Genomic DNA, 21,169 nt, shown 5'->3' with positions numbered 1-21,169 from the left:
TCTGACCTTCTCATGAATCCAGACAGCATGTGGTCTGCATTTCACTACTTGCGTCGCGAGTGATCGATTGAGTATACGGCACGCGCTGCCGGAGTCCACGAGAGGGGTACTTGAGATGTTACCGATTTTGATGGGCATATTGAGGGGTTCGATCTTTGCTATGTCATTCTCGATTAGTGCAACCGTTTTATCGTCCCCACTGCTGTAGTCAGATTCGTATAGTTTTGTCGACCAAAGAAAATTTACTGAATCTTCCGGGTGCGGTTCTTCATCCAATGTATTCACGGTTCTCTTCATGGAGATTTGGGGTTTCGCGTTGTTTTGTTTTCTGCAGATTTTAGCGAAGTGGTTCATCAACCTGCAGTTATTACAAGTTTTGCCCTTCGCGATGCATTTATCGCGATGATTGGGTAGCCGGTTCAGACTACAATTTGAGCAATATAGTGGAGGTCTAGTGTTCGACTTCTGAAAATTGTTCGAGAATGACCAATTTGATGATCGGCCCTTGTTCAAATGAATTGCAATCACGCTGGCCGGGATGAGTGTCTTGTTATGCTCTTGAATTTGATGCTGGTTTCGCATCCCGAGTTCCATATTGACGGTCAATTCTAATGCCTGACTCGGCTCTACTGTCTGTTTGAGGAGTTCTTTTTGAATCTCCGGATCAATCAAGTTGGCGATGAAAACATCACGTGTCAGGGCTTCCTCTTTATTTTCAAAGTCACAATTTTCGGCTAATTCTTTCAGCTTACAATAGAAATGTTCGACAGCTTCACCCCGAAGCTGTTTTGTTATTAGAAAGACGTGGCGATCGAAAGTGATGTTTCGAGGACGAATGAATGCGGCTTCCACGATCTTCCAAAATTCTGCAGTGGACAATGTATCGATCATGAAATGCGGGTTTTTACATTTCAGGATCCGACGAACTTCCACCCCGATGCTCAAGTAGAGAAGAGAGACTGTTTTTCGATCCACAAGTGGCCATGGCTTGTCTCCTTACATGATGCCAATTTCGATTAGTCGTTGACATTTGTTTTGCCAATTCATCTTATGCTGAGCGTTTCAAGCATTTCATTCTCTTTCTGATTGTGCCGATGAGACCATTATTGTTTCATATATAGGTTGCAACGGGAGATCCACCATCTCGGTTTTAGGTACAAGTAAAGTGTCGAGAATTATATTCTCCTTTGCGAGCAGTGCCAATTTATATTGTATTCTCCATTTTTCCCAGCGAAGAGGGGGATCGGGTGTCGTCTTGACCCAGAAAGCGTCGATCCCGAGCGGTGTACGTTTGTTTGCTGACTGCATATCATACACTATTTAGATTCGACCGTCACTTACGGAGCGCGGTAGCTTACTTCTTTCAAAAGTGCGATTCGCGGAGCTCAATCCGAATTTAATCTACTTTTGTTTACTTGCGGTAAGAGATACAAAGAGAGAGGAATAACTGAATTTGAATTAACAAAGTGAAATTATAAAACTCAAGTGCTTGTAAGCAACTGAAGAAGGTGTGATCAGACATATCTGATCACGAGGCGGGAAATCAAGAAAGGATGAAAATGAACAACTTGAGTCAAAGAATGAACGAACATAAAATGATAATCAAGGGCAAATAAAATTGAACTAAAGTAAATACACCATATGAATTTTTACTGCACCAAATAAATAAATGAAATGTAAGATATCGACGGTAACACAAAAGCAAAGAACGTTATCGTTAATTTGCTTGCTTTTATGAACGAGAAAAAGCTAAAACAATGTTTGCTGCTTTTCTCGTTTTATGTTGCGTGCCCGATTTTTTGTTCTAATTTATATGTTTTTTAGTGATTTGTGACTCGGAGAGCTCTTCATCCCGATTAACATTATGTAATTTGTCATTTAACATGGAGCTAACATTTTAAAAAAATACTTTCTTTTTTCAAGAACAATAAAATCATATTCGAAGAAAGACGGAAAGTCTGGACCATGAATTGGAAAAGACTTTGCCATTACTTAATGTACAATAACTGATTATATCTGTCTCCTATAAAGAAAGAATAAATTTCAAACGACTTGAAAAGTTTGAATTTTTCTTGTTTGATTTCTTTCATGAGCCATTTAAATTATACAGAAAACTGATTAAAAAACGCAGCATCTTTTGGTCAGTTTTTGTCTGGTTTCTCTTGATCAATCAGACGAAGAATTTCTAAAGGTGGGAAAGAGCGAGCCATTAAATGCTGAGAAAAGGGGGAAGGCAAACGTTCTTATTCAAAATTATTTTGATATCTTAAAAGGCCCCAATCCTGCATATATAAAAAAAATTCAGTGTGTTATTGATACTGAAAACTAATTTGAAACTATTTCAACTCTTGGAAACTATTTGAATGTTATATTTTTCAATAAGTTTTTTGATTCCAAACAGACAGATATAATCAAATGGGAACTTTTATAGAGAAAAACCACGAGGTATGTTTTCTATAACAGGCAGAAGAAAAGAATCTAATTTTTTTTTCAAAAACTTAGTTTTTGGGCAGTAATTGCGCACTTTAACGTTTGTGATCACTATTTTAGTAATCTAGAATGGGAAACAGGCAGATTTTTCCCTCAAACACATTACAGACTTTCGGTATGAGTGAAATTGAAAAAAAGAACAGGATTGATGATTTTCGTTCACCTAACCGTCCTTCACAAATTGTACAGGTGTTTCAATTAAAAGTTTAATAAATTAATCTTCATGTGTGAATAATTTTCGGAATCTTCTTTAACATCCAATCCCGTTTTTAAATATGTTACCTATTTTTCGATGAACATTGGAAATTTGTTAATCGGTGGCTGTTGCTTCCTAAAAAACGTATCTTAGTTATTTTGCCGGACACAGCATAAACTTTTCAAACGATGGGCATTAAACTGCTGCACTGTTATTTTTTTTCTGGTTCGTATTGTATTTCATATCGAAAATAATGAGTGGAAGAGACTAAAGTTGGATATAATTTCGAGCCCCATCAACGGTTATGTCAGAGCTCCCAAGTTTTCTATCTCCTTAACCTAGTGAATGATATATTTCTACGTTGACGCTAGTAACTAAAAAAGATAGCATGCACTTGTCAATTACAAGCAAAAGCGGGTTGTTTTTTATGATTTCTTTTTAAGAATTGCTATCCCAATTGACAATTGTCATCCCAATCCAATTTTTCTGACACCCGATCTATATTTCACCTAATTGTTCCCTAGGATTATCACCAATATTTTTTATTCTAAATTCTGCAACGTATGATGTTGGCGGAAAACTCATGACTGAGAACAAATATCTGCAAACAAAAACTTGCTTACCAACCTAAGAAAATACCAAACTTTTTGAGAAACTGAAAAGAGCATCGGAAGGCATCATTGCATTAATTTTCTTCAAATTATGCAGTTTTTCATTAGCATACTTTCAAAAATTATGGTCGTTTTTTTAAAAAAAAATTTGTTCGATCAGAAAGGAAATAGACTTTCCTTCAGTCCAAGCAGACTTCGCAAGATCGTAAGAAGTTGTAACAGAGAGCAGATAGATCTTCTTGTGCAGTAGATGTAGCTTTTCTCAGTCGAATTCTGAGTACATCCAAAATGATTATTATCTCATCAAAAACGAATTTCAACTCAACAACCAAATTCCAGTTAATATTCGTCTATTTTTGCTGACGGATAGAGACTAGCTCTGAGAGGTCTTCTTTATACTATGTTGGCTTTGCATCATTTACACGTTTCTGAGGACGAAAAGTTAAAAGCCTCAGACAAAAAATTGGTCAAGCGGAAAATCGTATAAAAAGACCGCAGGGCTAATAAGTTTGAGAGCAATTAACAACGTAAATTAAGCTCTCCTAAATAAAAGTCAGAGAAGGATAAGGTTCCAAATGAAATGATAAATCAAAAATCAAAACAAAAAGCTTGTTCGAACGAAGCTCAACTTTGGTCTGTTAATTTTTGTCTTTCATATGTGACCCCTTTGTCCTTTTTTTTAATCTGATCTACTTAAATTCACGTTCACAAGAAACCAGTCTGAAAATTGAATTGTTGAACATCGAATAGCAATATTGATTTCATTAACTAGTGGATAGAGAAATTAAATTGTTCATTAACACTAAAAGGCAACAACACATAGCTTGGGGCATTCCGGGAAAAGATTGCGATGCTGCTCGCGTTATACAAAGTAAGATGAATGAACACAAAATGAATCCATTTCTGTTTAAGAAAAATATATCAAATCTTTGTTTACTGCTCTTTATGTATTGACGGCGGTTCAAAAGGTATGCCAATTTAAAACAATTTAACTAAATAATTTAACCCAATCTTACAAAAACTATTTTCAAAATTAACTTCACGAGCAATATGCACAAAACAGATTTTTTTAAATGCGTGAAATTAATTTATGTGATGTTATTACACAACAATTGCCTGTTTAACAGTTACAGGTCCTCCAAAATTTATTCAGGTGTCACTGAATGAAAACAAATGCAGCAAAGTTATCTCGGTTAACCAATACGAACGGATTAGTTACATAAAGCTACGAATAGTTACAAATCATTAAAACTGTTTCATGAGTGAGTTCAAAACCCTTAATTCAATGCTAATTATTAACGTCTTGAGAACTGTGTTCAAACATCATTTTCTCAATGAGTTGACCAGACCTCCGATGGCGCGCTCAGCCAGTACAGGTGGTAGAGGCAGCACTACTGTCTTGTTGTTAGTACCCGAGATCTGGTTGAGGGTCTGCAGGTACCTCAGCTGGACTCCCACTTTGGAATCGTTGAGGATTGCTGAGGCTTTTGAGAGGATCTCAGCTGCCTTGTGCTCTCCGTCAGCTCTGATCACCTGGAACATATCACCAGTCGAGTCTAATATGACCAAAATATGCAAAATGGTCCTGACAACCCTATGACGTCGGTCGAAGTGCCCTAAAAAGAGGTAGAGGGGTCGATTTTTGCTTTATGCTTTGAACTTAAACAGATAATTGATGTGCTTTTCCAATATGTTGTTTTGCGGTGAGAAAAAAAATCATGTTAAGGCAGAAGTTGCGGATGGATAAGCTATTAGATTACAATAAATTTAAAGCAGTTACAAACATTGCTTTGCGACAAAATTACAACATAAACTTACTAACGTCGTAAAAAAAGTCACCCCGACTAAAGGCGTGAAAAAGTATGCGGTGATTAGTTTATTAATCACCATTAAGTTAGTTCATTCAAATGGAAAAGGAAAATCTTCCGGCCATTTTTGATGGTATTTCACAACAGTAAATTTTCGCCTCTTTAAGCTCATAAGTTCAGCTGATAAATTTCTGAATAAGCGCGATTTAGTTCACCCGCATAATGGTAGCCTGCACATGAGGAAAATGCTTAAAAAATCACAAACAAATCAATTCAGTCAACGAACACATCGCAAAAAGACAAACATAACCGACTAACGTCGGAAGAAGTGTTCTCGAACGACTAGTGGGAGCTCAAATCAATTGCAACCTGCTACAGTCGGGGGGGGGGGGGGTGGGAGAGTAGCTTGCATGGGATTAAGAGAAACACTAGGGGGCTTCAAATAACCTCATTAGAAGTTAATATATATATATCACTATTATGATTTAAAGTGAAAAAATGGCACCAGTTTCGGCTCACTTATCATTTTACTTTTAGTATTAAATTGCAGCCAACTGAGTTCAGCTGCTCAAAATGGTGAATAAGAGAGAACTTTAGATCACGCAAAACGCAAGGGCGTAAAATTCAATCGAAAAGTAAAAAAAACGGTCAAGCAAAAATTCTGCATTAATAAGCATGGCCGGTAGAATACCGGAGTCGTGCAACAAAAACTCTTATCTAACCCTACCTATTTCAGAAATATGAAAAACAAAAATAAAAAACAGTGAGAAACAAAATTTTTAGTGAAAAATGTGGGTAGGTCTTTGGAGAAGGGGGTAAATGGGGGGGGGGGGGGGTGGGAGTGGGTGTGTTGGGGTAAGTTTGGAGGGAGGGGTAGTTTGGGGGAGGGGGTAACTTAGATAGGCTTGATAGGCTTACTATACATTACAAACTAAGCTACTTTACAAATTAAGCTACTTTTAAAGACCATTGTTCGAAAACAGAAGTCGATGTTAGAAAACAAGTTAAGTTCAAGTCATGACTTCAGCTAAAAAAACACAGCCGGTAGAATATCGGAAACGACTCGAAAAGTCGTGCAATGAAAACTCTTTACTCACCCTGCCTATTTACACAATATCGAAAATAAATACAGCAACATTGCAAGAAACACAATTTTGATTAGGAATGTGGTTAGGTGGGGGCGTAGGTAGGATGGTTTTTTTTTTTTGGGGGGGGGGGGGGGGAGAGGGGGAATAGGTGGAGGGGACAGTAAGACGGTGGGGGGGGCGTCGGTAGGTAGGTACCCAGTGGGTAGGTGTGGGCAGTTAGAAAGGTGGGGGTGGTTGGGGGGAGATAGTAGTACGGGGGTAGGGAGTAATTGGGGGGGATGGAGGGGATACGGTAGGCATAGGTGTAGGGGGGTAGCTAGGCGGTAGATAGGCGCTGTGTGTGTGGGGGGGGTAGGCAGAGGGGTTTGAAAACAGGTAGGGGGACTTATACGGGATCAAAATTTCTCACAATGAGCTTTTCACCTTGAATATAACCAGCAGTTCCTAATTACTATACATTACAAACTAAAGAACCGAAGAGGTCGTGCAATAAAAACTCTTTCAATTAACCCTACCTATTTCAGAAATATAAACATACCCGGCAGATTGCCGGAAAATAGCCGCCGTTGATTCCAATAAGTATGATTGGGATTGAAATAACAGAAGATATTGAAAAAAAAGACAGAAATAACAGAAGATTTTTGTACAAAAACATTTTTTTAAGTCCGATTCATTTTGATGGCATTTCGTGGTTGAACATACTTCTGTTTTAGAGAGAGGCTACAGGGGCTACCATCAATAACAAAAAGCATTAGAGATGGTAAATAAAACTTATAGGAACGACGTTCAAATAGCGGGCATCTAAAATTGGGCTTTATGGGTTTATCCCGTTTCTATTTCTGACATACATTTTTGTACTAACTCTGTTCATTTTGAATTGCTTTGCTGAGCAACTGATGCTCAAAATCACTTTTAGCAGAATGAGAGAAGAGAGAAACTAGCCTAGAGAAGTCAAAAAGATTTCACGCAAAATGTTGAAAAGGCGGCAAAATGAGGTAAAGCGAAACATTTTTGTATTCGACGAAGTAAAACATAGCTGGCAGATTGCCAGAAAATAGCCGCAATAGATTCGTAGATCGGCAGTCTAAAAAAAACAGTAAAAAAGACAGACCAAAAAAATTCGTCTTTTCATTGAAGGCTGATATGTTATATTTTGATTAAAAATCTGTATAAGTTTTTGCTGTCTGTAATAGCTGCTCTCAAATAACCTTCATTTAGAGCGACACACACCCATTTGACCTTATCTCTTTGAATTAAAGTAAAAAAAGTCAATTTCAAAGTGAGGAAGTCATTTTTGAGAGTGAGGTAAGTCAAGTGTGACCAAAAACTTAATCACGCGCATGAACAAAAAAACTCGCTCCACTAAGAGCGAAAAATGACGTCACACATGCAATTCAGTTGAAATTGCATGAAAGAATGAACAAAAAGTGGCTGTGACGTCATATGGTCGTAACAAAAATCATGACGAAGAAATAAAAAAAAAACCAAGAGAAGGCCAATAATAGCCCCAGCTATCGCTGTGCGGCTATTAAAAAAAAATAGGAGCGCTATAATAGCCGGCTGAGAAGATGAGGGCGGCTATTAAAAAGAAATACAAAGATTGCATTGCAATATTTAGTAGGAAACAACTAATTTTTAGTCAGGAATGTGGGTTGGTGGGGAGGGGTGTAGGTAGGTGGGGTGGGGGAGGAAGTGGGTGCTGGAGGATGTATGGGGGAGAGGTACATGTTGTAGGCGGGAGGTGGATAAAGGATTGGTGCAAATGTGGGTAGAGTAGGTGAGGTGGGGTGGGATGGGGTGTAGGTCAGATAGGTAGGAGGGACTTATATGGGATTGAAAACAAAAGTCAAAAGTTCGAGTCACGAACAAACTTGCGTCAGCTAAAAACCCGTAGAATCTCAATACTCCTCTTCGAGTCGTAAAAACCTGTAGAATACCAACACTCCTCTTCGAGTCCTAAAAGGACAGACGTTTACAACAATTGCTTCTCTTCGAGGAAATTAAACACTAATTTCGATCAAAATAGCATGTTTATTCAGTTTATTGTAGAAAAATAGGCAAATAGCATTCAAAAGTCAAATTTCAAAGTGAGAAACAATATGAAGCAGTTTCGAAGGAACATTTCATTGTCAGAACTGCAAAATTAATCCCTGATCTTTTCTGTTTGCGACCCAGATCTCAGTGGATGCATATTAGTAACGCCAAACGCACATGCTGCATTAGCCCATTACAATTCGCTATGTATTGGCACTCATTTTACAATCTATTTGGCTCAGTAGCACTGTTGAACTGACCTGTGCTTTAGCAGATCTAGCAGTCTCGGCTTCTGCGACGAGTGCCCTCTGCAGTTGAGGAGCCAGTAGCATGTCTTTCAGGTCCACCCTGAGAACCCTCACTCCCCACGAGTGGGCTCTCTCTTCCACTATCTCCTGAAACCACGACACATACTCTACCTGTCACAGAAATCGATCAAGATTTCAAGTACGCACATTGACGGGTTTTAAGACTACCCTATACCAACGCGACTCATATGCATAGAGGCATTTTGTGAGCGGATTTTAGAGAATCTATGTTGAATCCTTGTCGACTTCTATCTTAATTTGATTAAACTATTATTGCTGTTAATCAAATATGTCATTACTTAAAACTCCATCTCGAGAATTACTTCAAATACCCAAATATATGATCATCAATATTGCTGTCAAAAAGCATGGTTCCAATAAATTGAATGTAAAAATTATTGATATTGGGCAGATAAGCACCAAATTCACAATAAAAGGCGAAAACATACAGAAAATGGATTGAAATTGAAACAAAGTAAAATGCAACCGATACAAAAAATGAAACCTGCAACAAACTGAAAAGGCATTGGGCAACTGGCATTTAATAGTTATATCGCACTAACGAGGATGTCGTGGGTGATGGCCATTTTGGCAGCCAGTATCTCCGGGAGGGTTCTGTAGCCCAGGACAGTCCTCAGAGCTGTCTGAGCAGAGAGGGCGACAGACTGGGCCACGTCCTCCACTTTCGTGACAGACTTGATGGGGTCAATGACCTCGTAGAACACGATTCCATCCACTCGACATGTCACACTGTCACGAGTCAGGATCTGAAGTCAAATAAAGCTCAAATAAAACGCGACCAAGCCCCAACAGATAGTGTCAGGACAATTTAACCAATTCCATTATACCAAATGCACTTTGATATTTGTGTTCAATAATCCGACTATAAATAAGCAGTCGTTATTACCCGTATGTTTTAATATACTTAATGGCCATGGCCATGCCTCAGAGGCCACTGGGACTTGATATGAAACTATCACAACCGAATACGGGATTAAATTATCCGCTTTAGTATGTTAAACCATACATGTATTAGCGAATGCTAATTTGTAGTTGGATTATTGAACAAAAATATCAAAGTCGATTGGGTACAATGGCATTGGATAAATTGTCATGTAACCTAAACAGATATTTAATTTTCGTCAAATTTTATCTTGTCAAATTTGAAGGCTGATTAAGTCTGCAAATATACGTAGATCAAATTTAGACAACTACAACACCTCATACGGTTAAACAGTAAAAGGTGCTTTTTCTAATTCAAGCGAACGGTGAGGCAACTGTAATGATTATAGTTGACTAACTTCTTGTGGGGGTACATTGATGCTCCTGGTTCTGACATCCACCCGTGTGAGGTCGTCAGTGCAAGGCAGTTGGAACACCACCCCACTGGGTGTCTCCCTAGACTTCACTTTTCCCAGACGGAAGATAACTGCCTTCTCGTATGTGTTCAAAACCTGCCCAAAACAAACTACCATTTCTATTCGAGTAATTTTTATATCTTCAGATTAAACTACCAATAATTGCCTACTTTACTCGAATTCTGTAAGGGGCTAAATTCACGGAAACTAGAAAAAACCTTGATTGAAATTTTATTTTTTTCTTTTAAATTGATATTTTGATATTGATATTTTTCTTTTATATTTGATATTTTTCCTTTTAAATTGATATTTTTCTTTTAAATTGATGCTTTCCTTGTCCTGTTACATGAATTATCATTTTAAACCTTATTGTTATTATAAGTTCATTATATACTTAGATGTAATTACACTACAAATGTTAATGTTGCATCTTAACATATTTGGATTAAATCAAGCGTTGATTTTTTCATGTTTTTAGAAAAGTTTGATTTGCATGTTTAGACTGACTGACCTTTATGGCTTGGAATATAGCGAGTGGGAATAGCAACACGAGAATGATGTAAGACAGTCCCACCAAGATCATGTCTCCTACCTCCGGCTCAGCCTCCTCTGCAACCTGAAATAAACAACCTATCGTCATTGTAACAAATCTATCACCGAATCTACTTCCTTTTTCACTATCAGACATAACATGCCTACAAAATGTATTTGGCAATTATCATAACGAATAGAACCAAAAATAGTAAATATTAACTTCAAATACTCACGTGTTTGTATTACATACATTAAAAAATATAGAATTAAATCAATGACTCACTCCGAAAACCATTTCAGAAAGCACTTCGCGCCTTAAGTTAGGCATGATCTTACTACATTTAGTTATAATTTTGAGTTCATGTGCTGAACCAATATTACTCTCTTATTAAAAGAACAGTTTTACTAAATGTTAAATATTGAATTGCAGTCAACTTTCTTGGTGATATAGCCTTAAATCTCGTAAAAAAAAGTTAGAAATGGGGTTTGGAATGAGCAGCTATTAATTAGATTTTATTTTGGCAGAATCACATACAGAGAAAATGAAAAATTACGAAGGGTTTTACTTTCCAAAAGTTGAACTAATAACAATAGCTACAAACGATTTCCGGGGCAATGGATGTCAGATGGCATTCCAAATAAAACGCAGAAACTGATTAACTCATTTGTAGGACTTTAATACGGGAACAAACTATTCCTTAGATTCAAAATCGATTTTATAATTTTTACTGCTACTTGACAGATAGATGAAAATATTGGATCTTTTCCGTTTGTGCCTCCCCCCGCTTAGTGGGTGCATATTATTTGCACCCCTCAGACGCACGTGCCATGTTTTTACATAATGATTTATTATGTAACGGCACGTGCTCTGATTGTGAGGGTGCAAAACGTACTGAGGGGGGGGGGGGCACAAACGGAAATGATCCAACAAACGGAAATGATCCAACAAACGGAAATGATCCAAAATATTTGATAGCCTTTCCCATATAGCTGCGAAACTTGTGTGCCGTGTAATTAGAAACAGATAGAAACGAGTTGATGAAGTTATCGACGCCTTTCACAATATTATGGAAAAACGTAGCGGTCAAAAATTTTTCTTGTAAAACTTCTTTGCGATAAAATTCTTTTAATTTATTACGGACCGTAATTACGCAAAATTTCTCTGAATTTGTATTAGTTTCAATTAAACTAGTTCTAAAGCACGAAAGTCAATTTGTTGAGTCCGGTTAAATGACATCTGACCAAAATCAAATTACGCAAACGAACTACGAACTAAAAAAAATTGGGGACAATAAAATGCTAGTTTTTTATTTACATAAATTGATAGATAACTAACTTATTGACTGCGAGCAACTATCTCAACTTTTTTTGGAAATGATATAAAAATTTTTGAGTTTTCTTATCCCACCACTTCTCTTTCTTAAGAAGCATGGTATAATAAGCATGCAAGTATGCCAAAGAAAATAAGGGAATATAAAAATATTAACTAATTCAATGTTATCGATACCTCATAGTTAACGCAGATTTTTAAATTTTCTCAGTTGCGCTTTTATACAGGCGGGCAACCAGGTTTGATGCTCCTTATACACATTTTGGCAGTAATTATTTAATTTTGTTGTTCGTTTGTGAAGCATTTAGCGAAAAAAAAGTTTTCATTATTAGAATTATTGGTGCAAAATTTTTGAAATACATGCTATCCACAGTATTGCACCAAACTATCTACAGAAGTCAATATTAACCAAAATGGTGGTCATTAAAAGTTTTTCTTTCTTGATATCTTTACCTCAGCATCTGGTTTTTCGCTCAATTTGGATGGTGCCCGTGCAGGTCCACCCCCGTAACCAGATGGTCCGGCTCCATATCCAGCCCCGTTATTTGAAGTACTGGTCCCTGGCTTCTGAAGATCATCACCTCCTTCTACTTGCATTATTGCTGAAATACAGACAAACTATTTTATTTTTCCAATTTCTGGGAAGCGGCGCTCAACTAGTAAAAAAAACTGTGTCCTCAATTTGAGAAAATTTTTGATCACCATCTGTCAAAAGCAACTCTGTTTGCTGTCGCTATTATTATTCACTCATTGAATAAAACCACTAAAAACCAAAGACTCCAGTTTTTGAAAATTGATCTTTTCACAATATTCCGATTTCGAGAAATTCAACCTTTACTCTCAAAACAATTCCCACAGCTTTAACAATCAGCGCTATGCCTTGAGTAAATATAAAACAGCATACGTCACAATCTTCACCACATCTGAGCATTTTGAATTATTTTGATTTATTACTTATAACTAACCTGGGTTAGGTGCTCCACCGTAAGGTGCGGGTGGCTGTTGTCCGTAACCATACCCTCCCCCTGCTCCATAAGCTGCCTGTTGCTGTAGCGAGTATGGGGACTGACTAGCTCCTCCTCCTCCTCCATGCGGGTAACCAGAGGGACCTATCGGCAACAATCAAAACATTACCGACTAGCATGGGACCAATTAATCTCAAACGACTGTCGAGTGGTTAACTTTGGTAGTAGCTGGCTAGCTTAAGCTCACAGACATCCTCATTAGATAGGGAGGACGAAAAGTGGTGAGGGGATTAAAACCTTTCAGATAATGAACTTGGCCTCATCAGCAGCTTTAGTGAAGCACACTACAACCCTACTTAAGCTCTAAGAGAGTTTTACACGAACGCAATTCCCTCGGGCTTTAACAGTTTCTCCCCTTTTGTGAACCAAAAGTCATCGATCATAGCGGATGCGGAATTAGAGAGGGTGGACGATTGGGGGTGGAGTCTAAACCGCGAAAAACTGCCGTATTCACCATCACACCAATAATTTACGTCTTCTCAGCAGTTTCAAAGATTGTACACTTAGACTAGTAAAACCCAAAGAGCAAAATAGTCGTAATTGTTGCAAAGCATAAATATTGATTCATAACACAAAATCAAGAAAAGGCACATGCAAACCAAGGAACGAGCTGGAGGAGAGAGGGTCTAATCGCCAGGTGGAGGAAGGTGTAAGGGGGAGTGTTGCGCGAGGGGAGGGTGACAGGGGGACTGAGAAGGGGGTCAATTTTTAAGATTACGAACCGCCCTTCACACCATGAAATTGTCTCCTCAGAAGATTCGGTGAATCACATACTTAGAGACCAGTTAAGCCTAAGGCTCAAAGAGAGCTGCTCAGCCACTTAATGTCCCCCGGGCTTTACCTGGTCATCCCGTTTTTGATGACGAACAGTTGAAAGGGTCAGACGGAAAATTGGTCAAGCGAAAAATCTCATAAAAAGGCTATAGGACTAATATAATTGCTACAAACTTCGTTTGAGAGCAATTAAAATGATAATACTATTCATTGACACCGCCGAACAAGATGTCTCAAAATAGCATTTAAAACATAGCCGACAGATTGCCGGAATAGCTGCGAAGGAATAGACTTGTGTGCCGTATAATAGAGATAGAACCAGATACAGAACTAAATTGAAAATCGACGCCGCTCAAAAAGCTAGGTCCAAAACATTCAGCGATAAATTATTAAGCTTGATAAAATTCATTCCGCAGAAGCCTTTTATTAAGGACCGTCACTGCACATATGAGTTCCTTTCACCTTAAACTAATTCAAATAAAACTTAAAGTTTTAAACTTTAAGTTTAAACGTTAAAACTGTTTTATATGAAGTTTAAAACTTAAAACGTTCCCAAAATTTATGTAACAAAGTACAACGATTTGTGCAATTTCGTTGCATTTTTCGTGCGTTTCAGGCCCTGAAACGCACGAAAAATGCAACGAAATTGCACAAATCGTTGTACTTTGTTACATAAATTTCGGGAACGTTCCCAAAATTTATGTAACAAAGTACAACGATTTGTGCAATTTCGTTGCATTTTTCGTGCGTTTCAGGCCCTGAAACGCACGAAAAATGCAACGAAATTGCACAAATCGTTGTACTTTGTTACATAACTTTTGGGAACGTTCCCAAAATTTATGTAACAAAGTACAACGATTTGTGCAATTTCGTTGCATTTTTCGTGCCTTTCAGGCCCTGAAACGCACGAAAAATGCGACGAAATTGCACAAATCGTTGTACTTTGTTACATAAATTTCGGGAACGTTCCCAAAATTTATGTAACAAAGTACAACGATTTGTGCAATTTCGTTGGATTTTTCGTGCGTTTCAGGGCCTGAAACGCACGAAAAATGCAACGAAATTGCACAAATCGTTGTACTTTGTTACATAAATTTTGGGAACGTTCCCAAAATTTATGTAACAAAGTACAACGATTTGTGCAATTTCGTCGCACTTTTCGTGCGTTTAAACGTTTTAAACTTCATATAAAACAGTTTTAAAGTGCAAATGTCATTTTATTGAGTGAGGTAAGTTACCTATGATCAAAATCTAATAACTCAAATGAACTTAAAACCATTGCTAGAAAGAGAATGAGAAATTACGTCAGGCGCGCAAACACTGCTAGTTAGAGGAAGAAGTCATTCAGAAAATTTCTTTTTCAGCTTTGCTGTGTGAACAAATGTAAAACAATAAACAGCATCAGACGACGAAACAAAAAAACATAGCAGGACAAGTTCTGACGCACAATTCAAAGAATTTTCATTGACCAAAAACAAACTAGACCTAGAACGGCTATGAGTGAATTGGGAAAACCATTTCTCAAAAAATCAAATAAAAAAAAAGAATCGATGTCAAAATGCCGCATGTGAACAAAAAACCACTAGCGAGAAATGAAAAATTTGTTGAAACAAAAAACTAGGCCTACTATGAACTATGAATGGATTGGGAAAACCAGTTAGAAAAAAATCCGATCCAAACAATTGAAAAAACAGTAAAAAATCAAAGTGAAATCGCCGCATGTGAACAAAAAACTAGTAGCGAGAAAGCGAATTTTTGTTCAAACACCTTTTTCTCACTCTACTTTAAAATTAGAGCGAAATTTCACGCAGCAAAACCACTCGCTTTTTCGCTCCACTTCCTGTTTCGGCGTGACCAAAATCACTACTCCAATTTGACTTCAAAAATCATGAAAATGTGTGAACAGATCATAAAAAACATAGCCGGAAGAATTCCGGAAATGACTCGAAGGAAAAAATTGCCCATACTTATGACTAAACAACTAGAACAACTATTGTGAACCCTGAACCTCCACAAATGCCATAAAAAATTTAAGGAAGAATAGAAACGGCATTCAAAGCCAAATTGAACAAAAAAATAGAAAAACTTAATGACTTTTTTTAATAGCACAAGGAAACATAAAGCCGATTAAAGTTCCTTTGCAATTAGAGCAATGAAAAGCTCGCAAAACAACGGGCAAGTGCTAATAGGCTAAGAAACTTGTCTAAGATTTTAAAAGAAAAACTGCAAAAACATAAATGAGATGGTTTCTTAATTTTTCTGTCGATTTTCCTAAGAAAAAAATGATCTATACCAAAAAAACTTTAGTCAATTGGTATCTGAATATTCCTTAAGTAACAAGCTTCTATTCAAATCCCACTTAAAGCATTAAAACAAAAAAAACAGGCAAAAAAATCATTGAATTTCGTCTAAAAATCAGCAAAACTGATCAAAACCTACAAATTAGCATTATACTCAAATTAACTACTTGAAACCTTCAATTCCTATCAAAACAAGCCTAAAACTAATACAATATCATACTCAAACCTCATAACCATCAAATGTTGCAAAAAAACTGCTTTTAAAAGCCGCACGTGAACAAAATTTTCGCTCGCTTAGAAAAAAAATTTTCACACATCAATTTCTCGCTCTCAAAAACAGCGGTATGAACAAAAACCACTCTCTGTTCGCTCCACTCTTCACTTTTGTTCAGCGCCAAAATCACTTCAAATTTTTTCACGTGTTCCATTTCCCGCTTCAAAATTCACTCCAATAAAATTGATTTTATAAAAAGGACTTCTCCAATACTCCTCTTCGAGTCGTAAAAAAGACAGCGCCCCAATATAATTCAAATTCTTTGAATTGTAAAAAACCAAGAGCACCGCAATATTGCTCCGCTCAGCTTACAGCTTCGCAGCTATAATAAAAACTTCTGTTTCTCCTAAATCCTCGACTAATAAAAATTTAAAATATTCTGTACAAGTTACAGAAGCAAACGAAAAGACAACCATAAATACAACAGCATACAATTGCCAAAGAATATACAATACTTCATTTGCATTCTAAAGATTGCACTTGATATAAGCTCATGAGGTAGTTGAGAGAAATCACGAAAAGTTACAGCGTAACCTCCCTGCGATAAAAATGCCCAGATTAATACTGAATTTTGTGCACTTCGTTCAAAGAAAAACCATAACTCAGAAATAAAATTTTCATCTTTTAACTGCGAATTCCACATTAATCTGATGTGGCTAAATTTACCTTGTTGCGTCATAGGATATCCGCCTGCATTACTGGTTGCTGACACCTCCACGTGGCTCCTCGTCAGTGGTGTTGAGTTTCTAGAACTTTCCGCAGCGTCACCCGCCCCAGCCACAGGGTCACTCGGCGCAATATCGGCTGTCGATTCAACAGTCGCCACGTTGATTACTGTTTCTGAAATAAAAACTTGAAATTGAAAAAAATGGATTGAGGATTTTAGACCGGTTCATTACAACGGTTACTCAAATTTCGCAAACAAATTTAAGTGAAATAAAAAAAGTTAAAATTGGCAATTTGCATATACAGAATGTGCAACTTTCAAAAGAGGCCTTAAATGAATCCAATACTTTTGCAGCCAATTTTCATAGTGAGAAATTAAAGAATATTCACAAATTGTTTTAAAAAACCGGCAGAAAAACTTCATAACAATTCAATTTCGACGGCTGCACTAACAACAAATAAAAGAATGCTTACAGCCCCAAAAACCTTACAGAAAAAATTATCAAGATATCAGAGATGTTTAATGCGGATTGTAATCATAGCTACAGGACACGTTTCAAGACTTTAAAGCTTGTTATTCCAAAATCATCGAAGATTAAACTATTAACAATGTCACTTGAACATAGAGGTCGAGTTCTATTAAACTTTCTGTTGCAAAAAAAGATCTCGACAACTGCTGAAAAATAATTTTGCGTAAAATTGAGAATTTTGTCAACCGTTTTCAATAGTTTGATAATGCAGAACAGTGTAAACAAAGAACTTGTTTTCAAGTTACATGCTTCCTTTTTTCGACGCGTTTCATAAAGATACGCGTATCACCAAACGTCCACTCCTGTTAGTTTATATCATATGATTATGATTAACCTGTTTCGTTTTATCATTTATATGGGAGAAAATCAATTCAATCATTCATCGAGAGAAAAAATATTGAGCACATGAACAGACGGTAAAATGAATCCATTTCAAACATTTGGTTAAGTAATGAGCCACGTTTAAAATAGAGTCAGCCGGAACCACACTACAAGATGAAGCTAATGTTTGTTGAAAGCAATTGTAAGTCGGAAAAACATGAGCAACATTAAATTGATAGACATAATTCGAGGGACAAATTGCTTATTTGCTGGTGCCTGATAAAGAGTGTTTTAAAAAGTACCTGTAACAAAACTTGCAAAAATTTGGAAAACACCGTCATTATTAACAGCGCATAATCAAGGTTACACCAAAAAATTATGAAAATCAACAGAACTTCCAACAAACAATTCAACAAACGGAGATCAACTGTATAAATTTCTGGACGCGACGAATCTCGTAAAAGACAGCTCAACAAAATCAAGACACATCAACTTGAAAGATAAGAAATAAAATCACCATTTAAAATCCCTATTAAAACCCATAGTTTTTGTCTCCAAATTGCAGTAGTTCAGATTACAGTAGTTTTTTTGGACAAAATCATAATATCAGCTTATTAAGCGAGTTTATTTCTGGTCCACATTGTATTGAGATTATCAGCATATTTTTGTTCTATCAGTTCTGAAAAATATGCGCATTAAAGTGAGGTCAGCTCACAATGTCTGTATTGACCTGTTACACATTGATAGATTTCCATGGAGAAATATGTTCCAAATACATAACCAACGGTTATCTTAAGTTTGTAGTAACAACGCATACGACCTAGCAAGGGGGCAAAAGGGAAACAAACAAAACATAAGAAATAAGCAAAAATTTTGCAACTGAGAGCCTTTTCAAATCTTTCCAATAAGGGCTTTTGAAATATCATGCTTGCCGATTTTGCGCCAGAAACAGCATCCTACAAGCCTTCTCCAGCACGTGAAACCAGCATAGAAAACGGTTTTATTGGAACGCAAACACAGAAAATGTTCCGCTTTATTAGCTCTATTTATTGCAATTCTATCGGCACTCACATATCTGAGACAAAACAACAAATTCTTAACAAGACCAATGTAAGCAATTTCTGCTTTTGAACTTACCCAAGTTTAAACACTCGACGCAACTTCAGCGCAAAGCTGCAATAACAATTTGTAAACGTGATAAACAAAAAAGCGACACAATATTAGATGAAAATATACCACAGTAACAGGGAAAGCACAAATAATGAGAAGATATAGAAACGTGAACAAAAGGCCGCGTATGCTGCTGAAAACACTTCTTCAAGGGGGATAAAAATAATCTATAGCTGTTACGTGCTACATACCACGCAAGCGATGGTATAAAGCATATACCGTATACAACAATAACTCTGTCTTATAACACAGTAGTTACTCTAATAAGCGCGTATGATAAGCAAGCAAAGAAGCTTATCGTGTGACTATATACATACATACACCAACACCATCTCGCATATAGCTAGCAAAATTATGCATCGCGTTTGACGCACATCGAAGAGTATAAAATTGGTCAATCAATATTAATATCCGTACAATATGCGTCACACTACACGCCTTAAGAGTTCATTAAAAACGGTCAAAAACTGTTTAATGTTTCAGAGATCCAGCGCAGTTCTGAAAATATTTACTCGCATGATACTAACGAGAGTTTTGGGCAGAAATGTTACCTGACGGATGTGAATCGACAACAGCTTTTCCGAGCAGTTCACGAAAAAGGAAAAGAATTTCATTCTCTGCTAGTTGAATATACCGAGGTCAAAAAAGGGGATAAAACAAGCCAAAATAATACTCTGATAAATGTTATAGAAAAAGGTTTTCCTTTCACATCAATCTGAACGTTACCTACACATTTCGTTTACTTTCTAATTTAAAATGTCTATTTTAGAAGAAAAATCTTGCATATTTATAATAAAGAACTCTCAAGGAAAACAATGGAAGAAAAGAAAGACCATCACAAAGAATTTGTGTTCAACTGCTTCCAAAACTTTCCTGCAACCACGCAGCTTCAGTTTCTAGAAACCAAATCTCTTCCTCGTTTGGTAGACAGTTAAGTCAAAAATGCAGATGAGCGGGATCAAGACATTGCCGAGCCTCCTTGTTAGTATAAAATCTCAATGTTTTTGCTCCCGACTCTGAGCTGATATCGGGAATAAATCGGCAACTCCCGATACATCGGACACTCACGACCGTAAATGTCAGTCTTTCCAGCTCTACTTCTATATAATATATGGCACATTTCAAACATAGCTGTCAGATTGCCAGAAAACAACCGCAATAGCATTGTAGATATGCAGTCTCAAAAAAATGGTAAAAGAAACAAACCAAAAAAGAAACTTTTTTAAAATGCCGAGCTGTTGTATCTTAAGAATGTTTAGCTTATTGCTGATTCTGTTAGCTGCCTTCAAATTCCCCTCAGTTAGAGTGACACACACTCATTTAACCATATCTCTATGAATAAAAGTAAAGAAAAGTCAATTTCAGAGCGAGGAAGTCATTCTTGAGAGTGAGGTAAGTCACGTGTCACCAACACGCAAAGCAACAAAACACTCTTCACTAACAGTGAAAATGACGTCAGGCACGCAATTCAATTGAAGTTGCATGAACGCATGAAGAAAAAGCAGATTTGAAGTGGTAATTGTGACGTAATATGGTCGTAACAAAAATCCTGTGGAAATAAACATAGCAGGACAAGTATTGACGTAGAATTTTAAGAATTTTCATTGACTAAACAAAAAACAGACCTAGAACGGACTATGAATGATTTGGGACAACCATTTCCAAAAACAATCAGACCAAAAAAAAAAACAGATAGTCAATATCAAAATGCCGCATGTGAAAAAAAACCGCTAACGAGAAAGGAAAATTGGGTTCTAACAAAAAAATTAGACCTAGAATGAACTTTGAATGGATTGGGAAAACCATTTAGAAAGAAAATCCGATCCAAAAAATCGAAGTGTATAAATCAAAGTGAAATAGCCGCATGTGAACAAAAAAAAACCACTAGCGAGAAAGCGAATTTTTGTTCTAACACCGTTTTCTCACTCAACTTTAAAATTAGAGTGAAAAAATTTCACGCCGAAAAGGCACTCGCTTCTTCGCTCCACTTCCTGTTTCGACGTGACCAAAATCACTACTCCAATTTGACTTCAAAAATCATAAAAACGTGTGAACAGATCTTAAAAAACAGCTCCCCAATACAATTCAAATTCTTTGAATTGTAGAAAACCAAGAGAAGGCCAATAATAGCCTTAGATATCACCTCCCGGCTATTAAAAATAAAAAAGAGCAAGAAGTCCAAAAAAGAACGCTCACAAGATAAAGAGAAAAAATAGAATAGAACATTTATTCAGGATGAATTAGGAAAACCGTCTAGCTTCCTCCAAAATTGCTGATAAATATTAGCCTTCTATCTGCTCTGTATCAGCACGGGAGATACTATGCTGAATCGGATGTCACCGGAGACACGGT

General features: G+C 36.9%; 1 protein-coding gene across 1 annotated transcript in view; it reads right to left on the bottom strand.

Moving 5' to 3' along the window:
• Positions 1-4,012: 4,012 nt before the first annotated feature.
• Positions 4,013-21,169, bottom strand: part of LOC142337462 (stomatin-like protein 3) — a 38,447-nt gene continuing 21,290 nt past the window's right edge. The window contains exons 2-9 of the mRNA XM_075386697.1: positions 16,797-16,970; positions 12,723-12,866; positions 12,211-12,359; positions 10,405-10,509; positions 9,837-9,989; positions 9,099-9,302; positions 8,488-8,622; positions 4,013-4,830 (exon numbers count right to left, since the gene is read on the bottom strand). Coding sequence (XP_075242812.1) covers positions 4,621-4,830; positions 8,488-8,622; positions 9,099-9,302; positions 9,837-9,989; positions 10,405-10,509; positions 12,211-12,359; positions 12,723-12,866; positions 16,797-16,970 — 1,274 coding nt within the window. The 3' untranslated portion in view covers positions 4,013-4,620. The remainder of the gene's footprint in view (positions 4,831-8,487; positions 8,623-9,098; positions 9,303-9,836; positions 9,990-10,404; positions 10,510-12,210; positions 12,360-12,722; positions 12,867-16,796; positions 16,971-21,169) is intronic.

Source organism: Convolutriloba macropyga, chromosome 4 (genome assembly GCF_964194025.1).
Source record: "Convolutriloba macropyga chromosome 4, txConMacr16.3, whole genome shotgun sequence".
NCBI classification, from domain to species: Eukaryota; Metazoa; Xenacoelomorpha; order Acoela; family Convolutidae; genus Convolutriloba; species Convolutriloba macropyga.
This window is presented reverse-complemented; position numbering and strand designations above follow the sequence as displayed.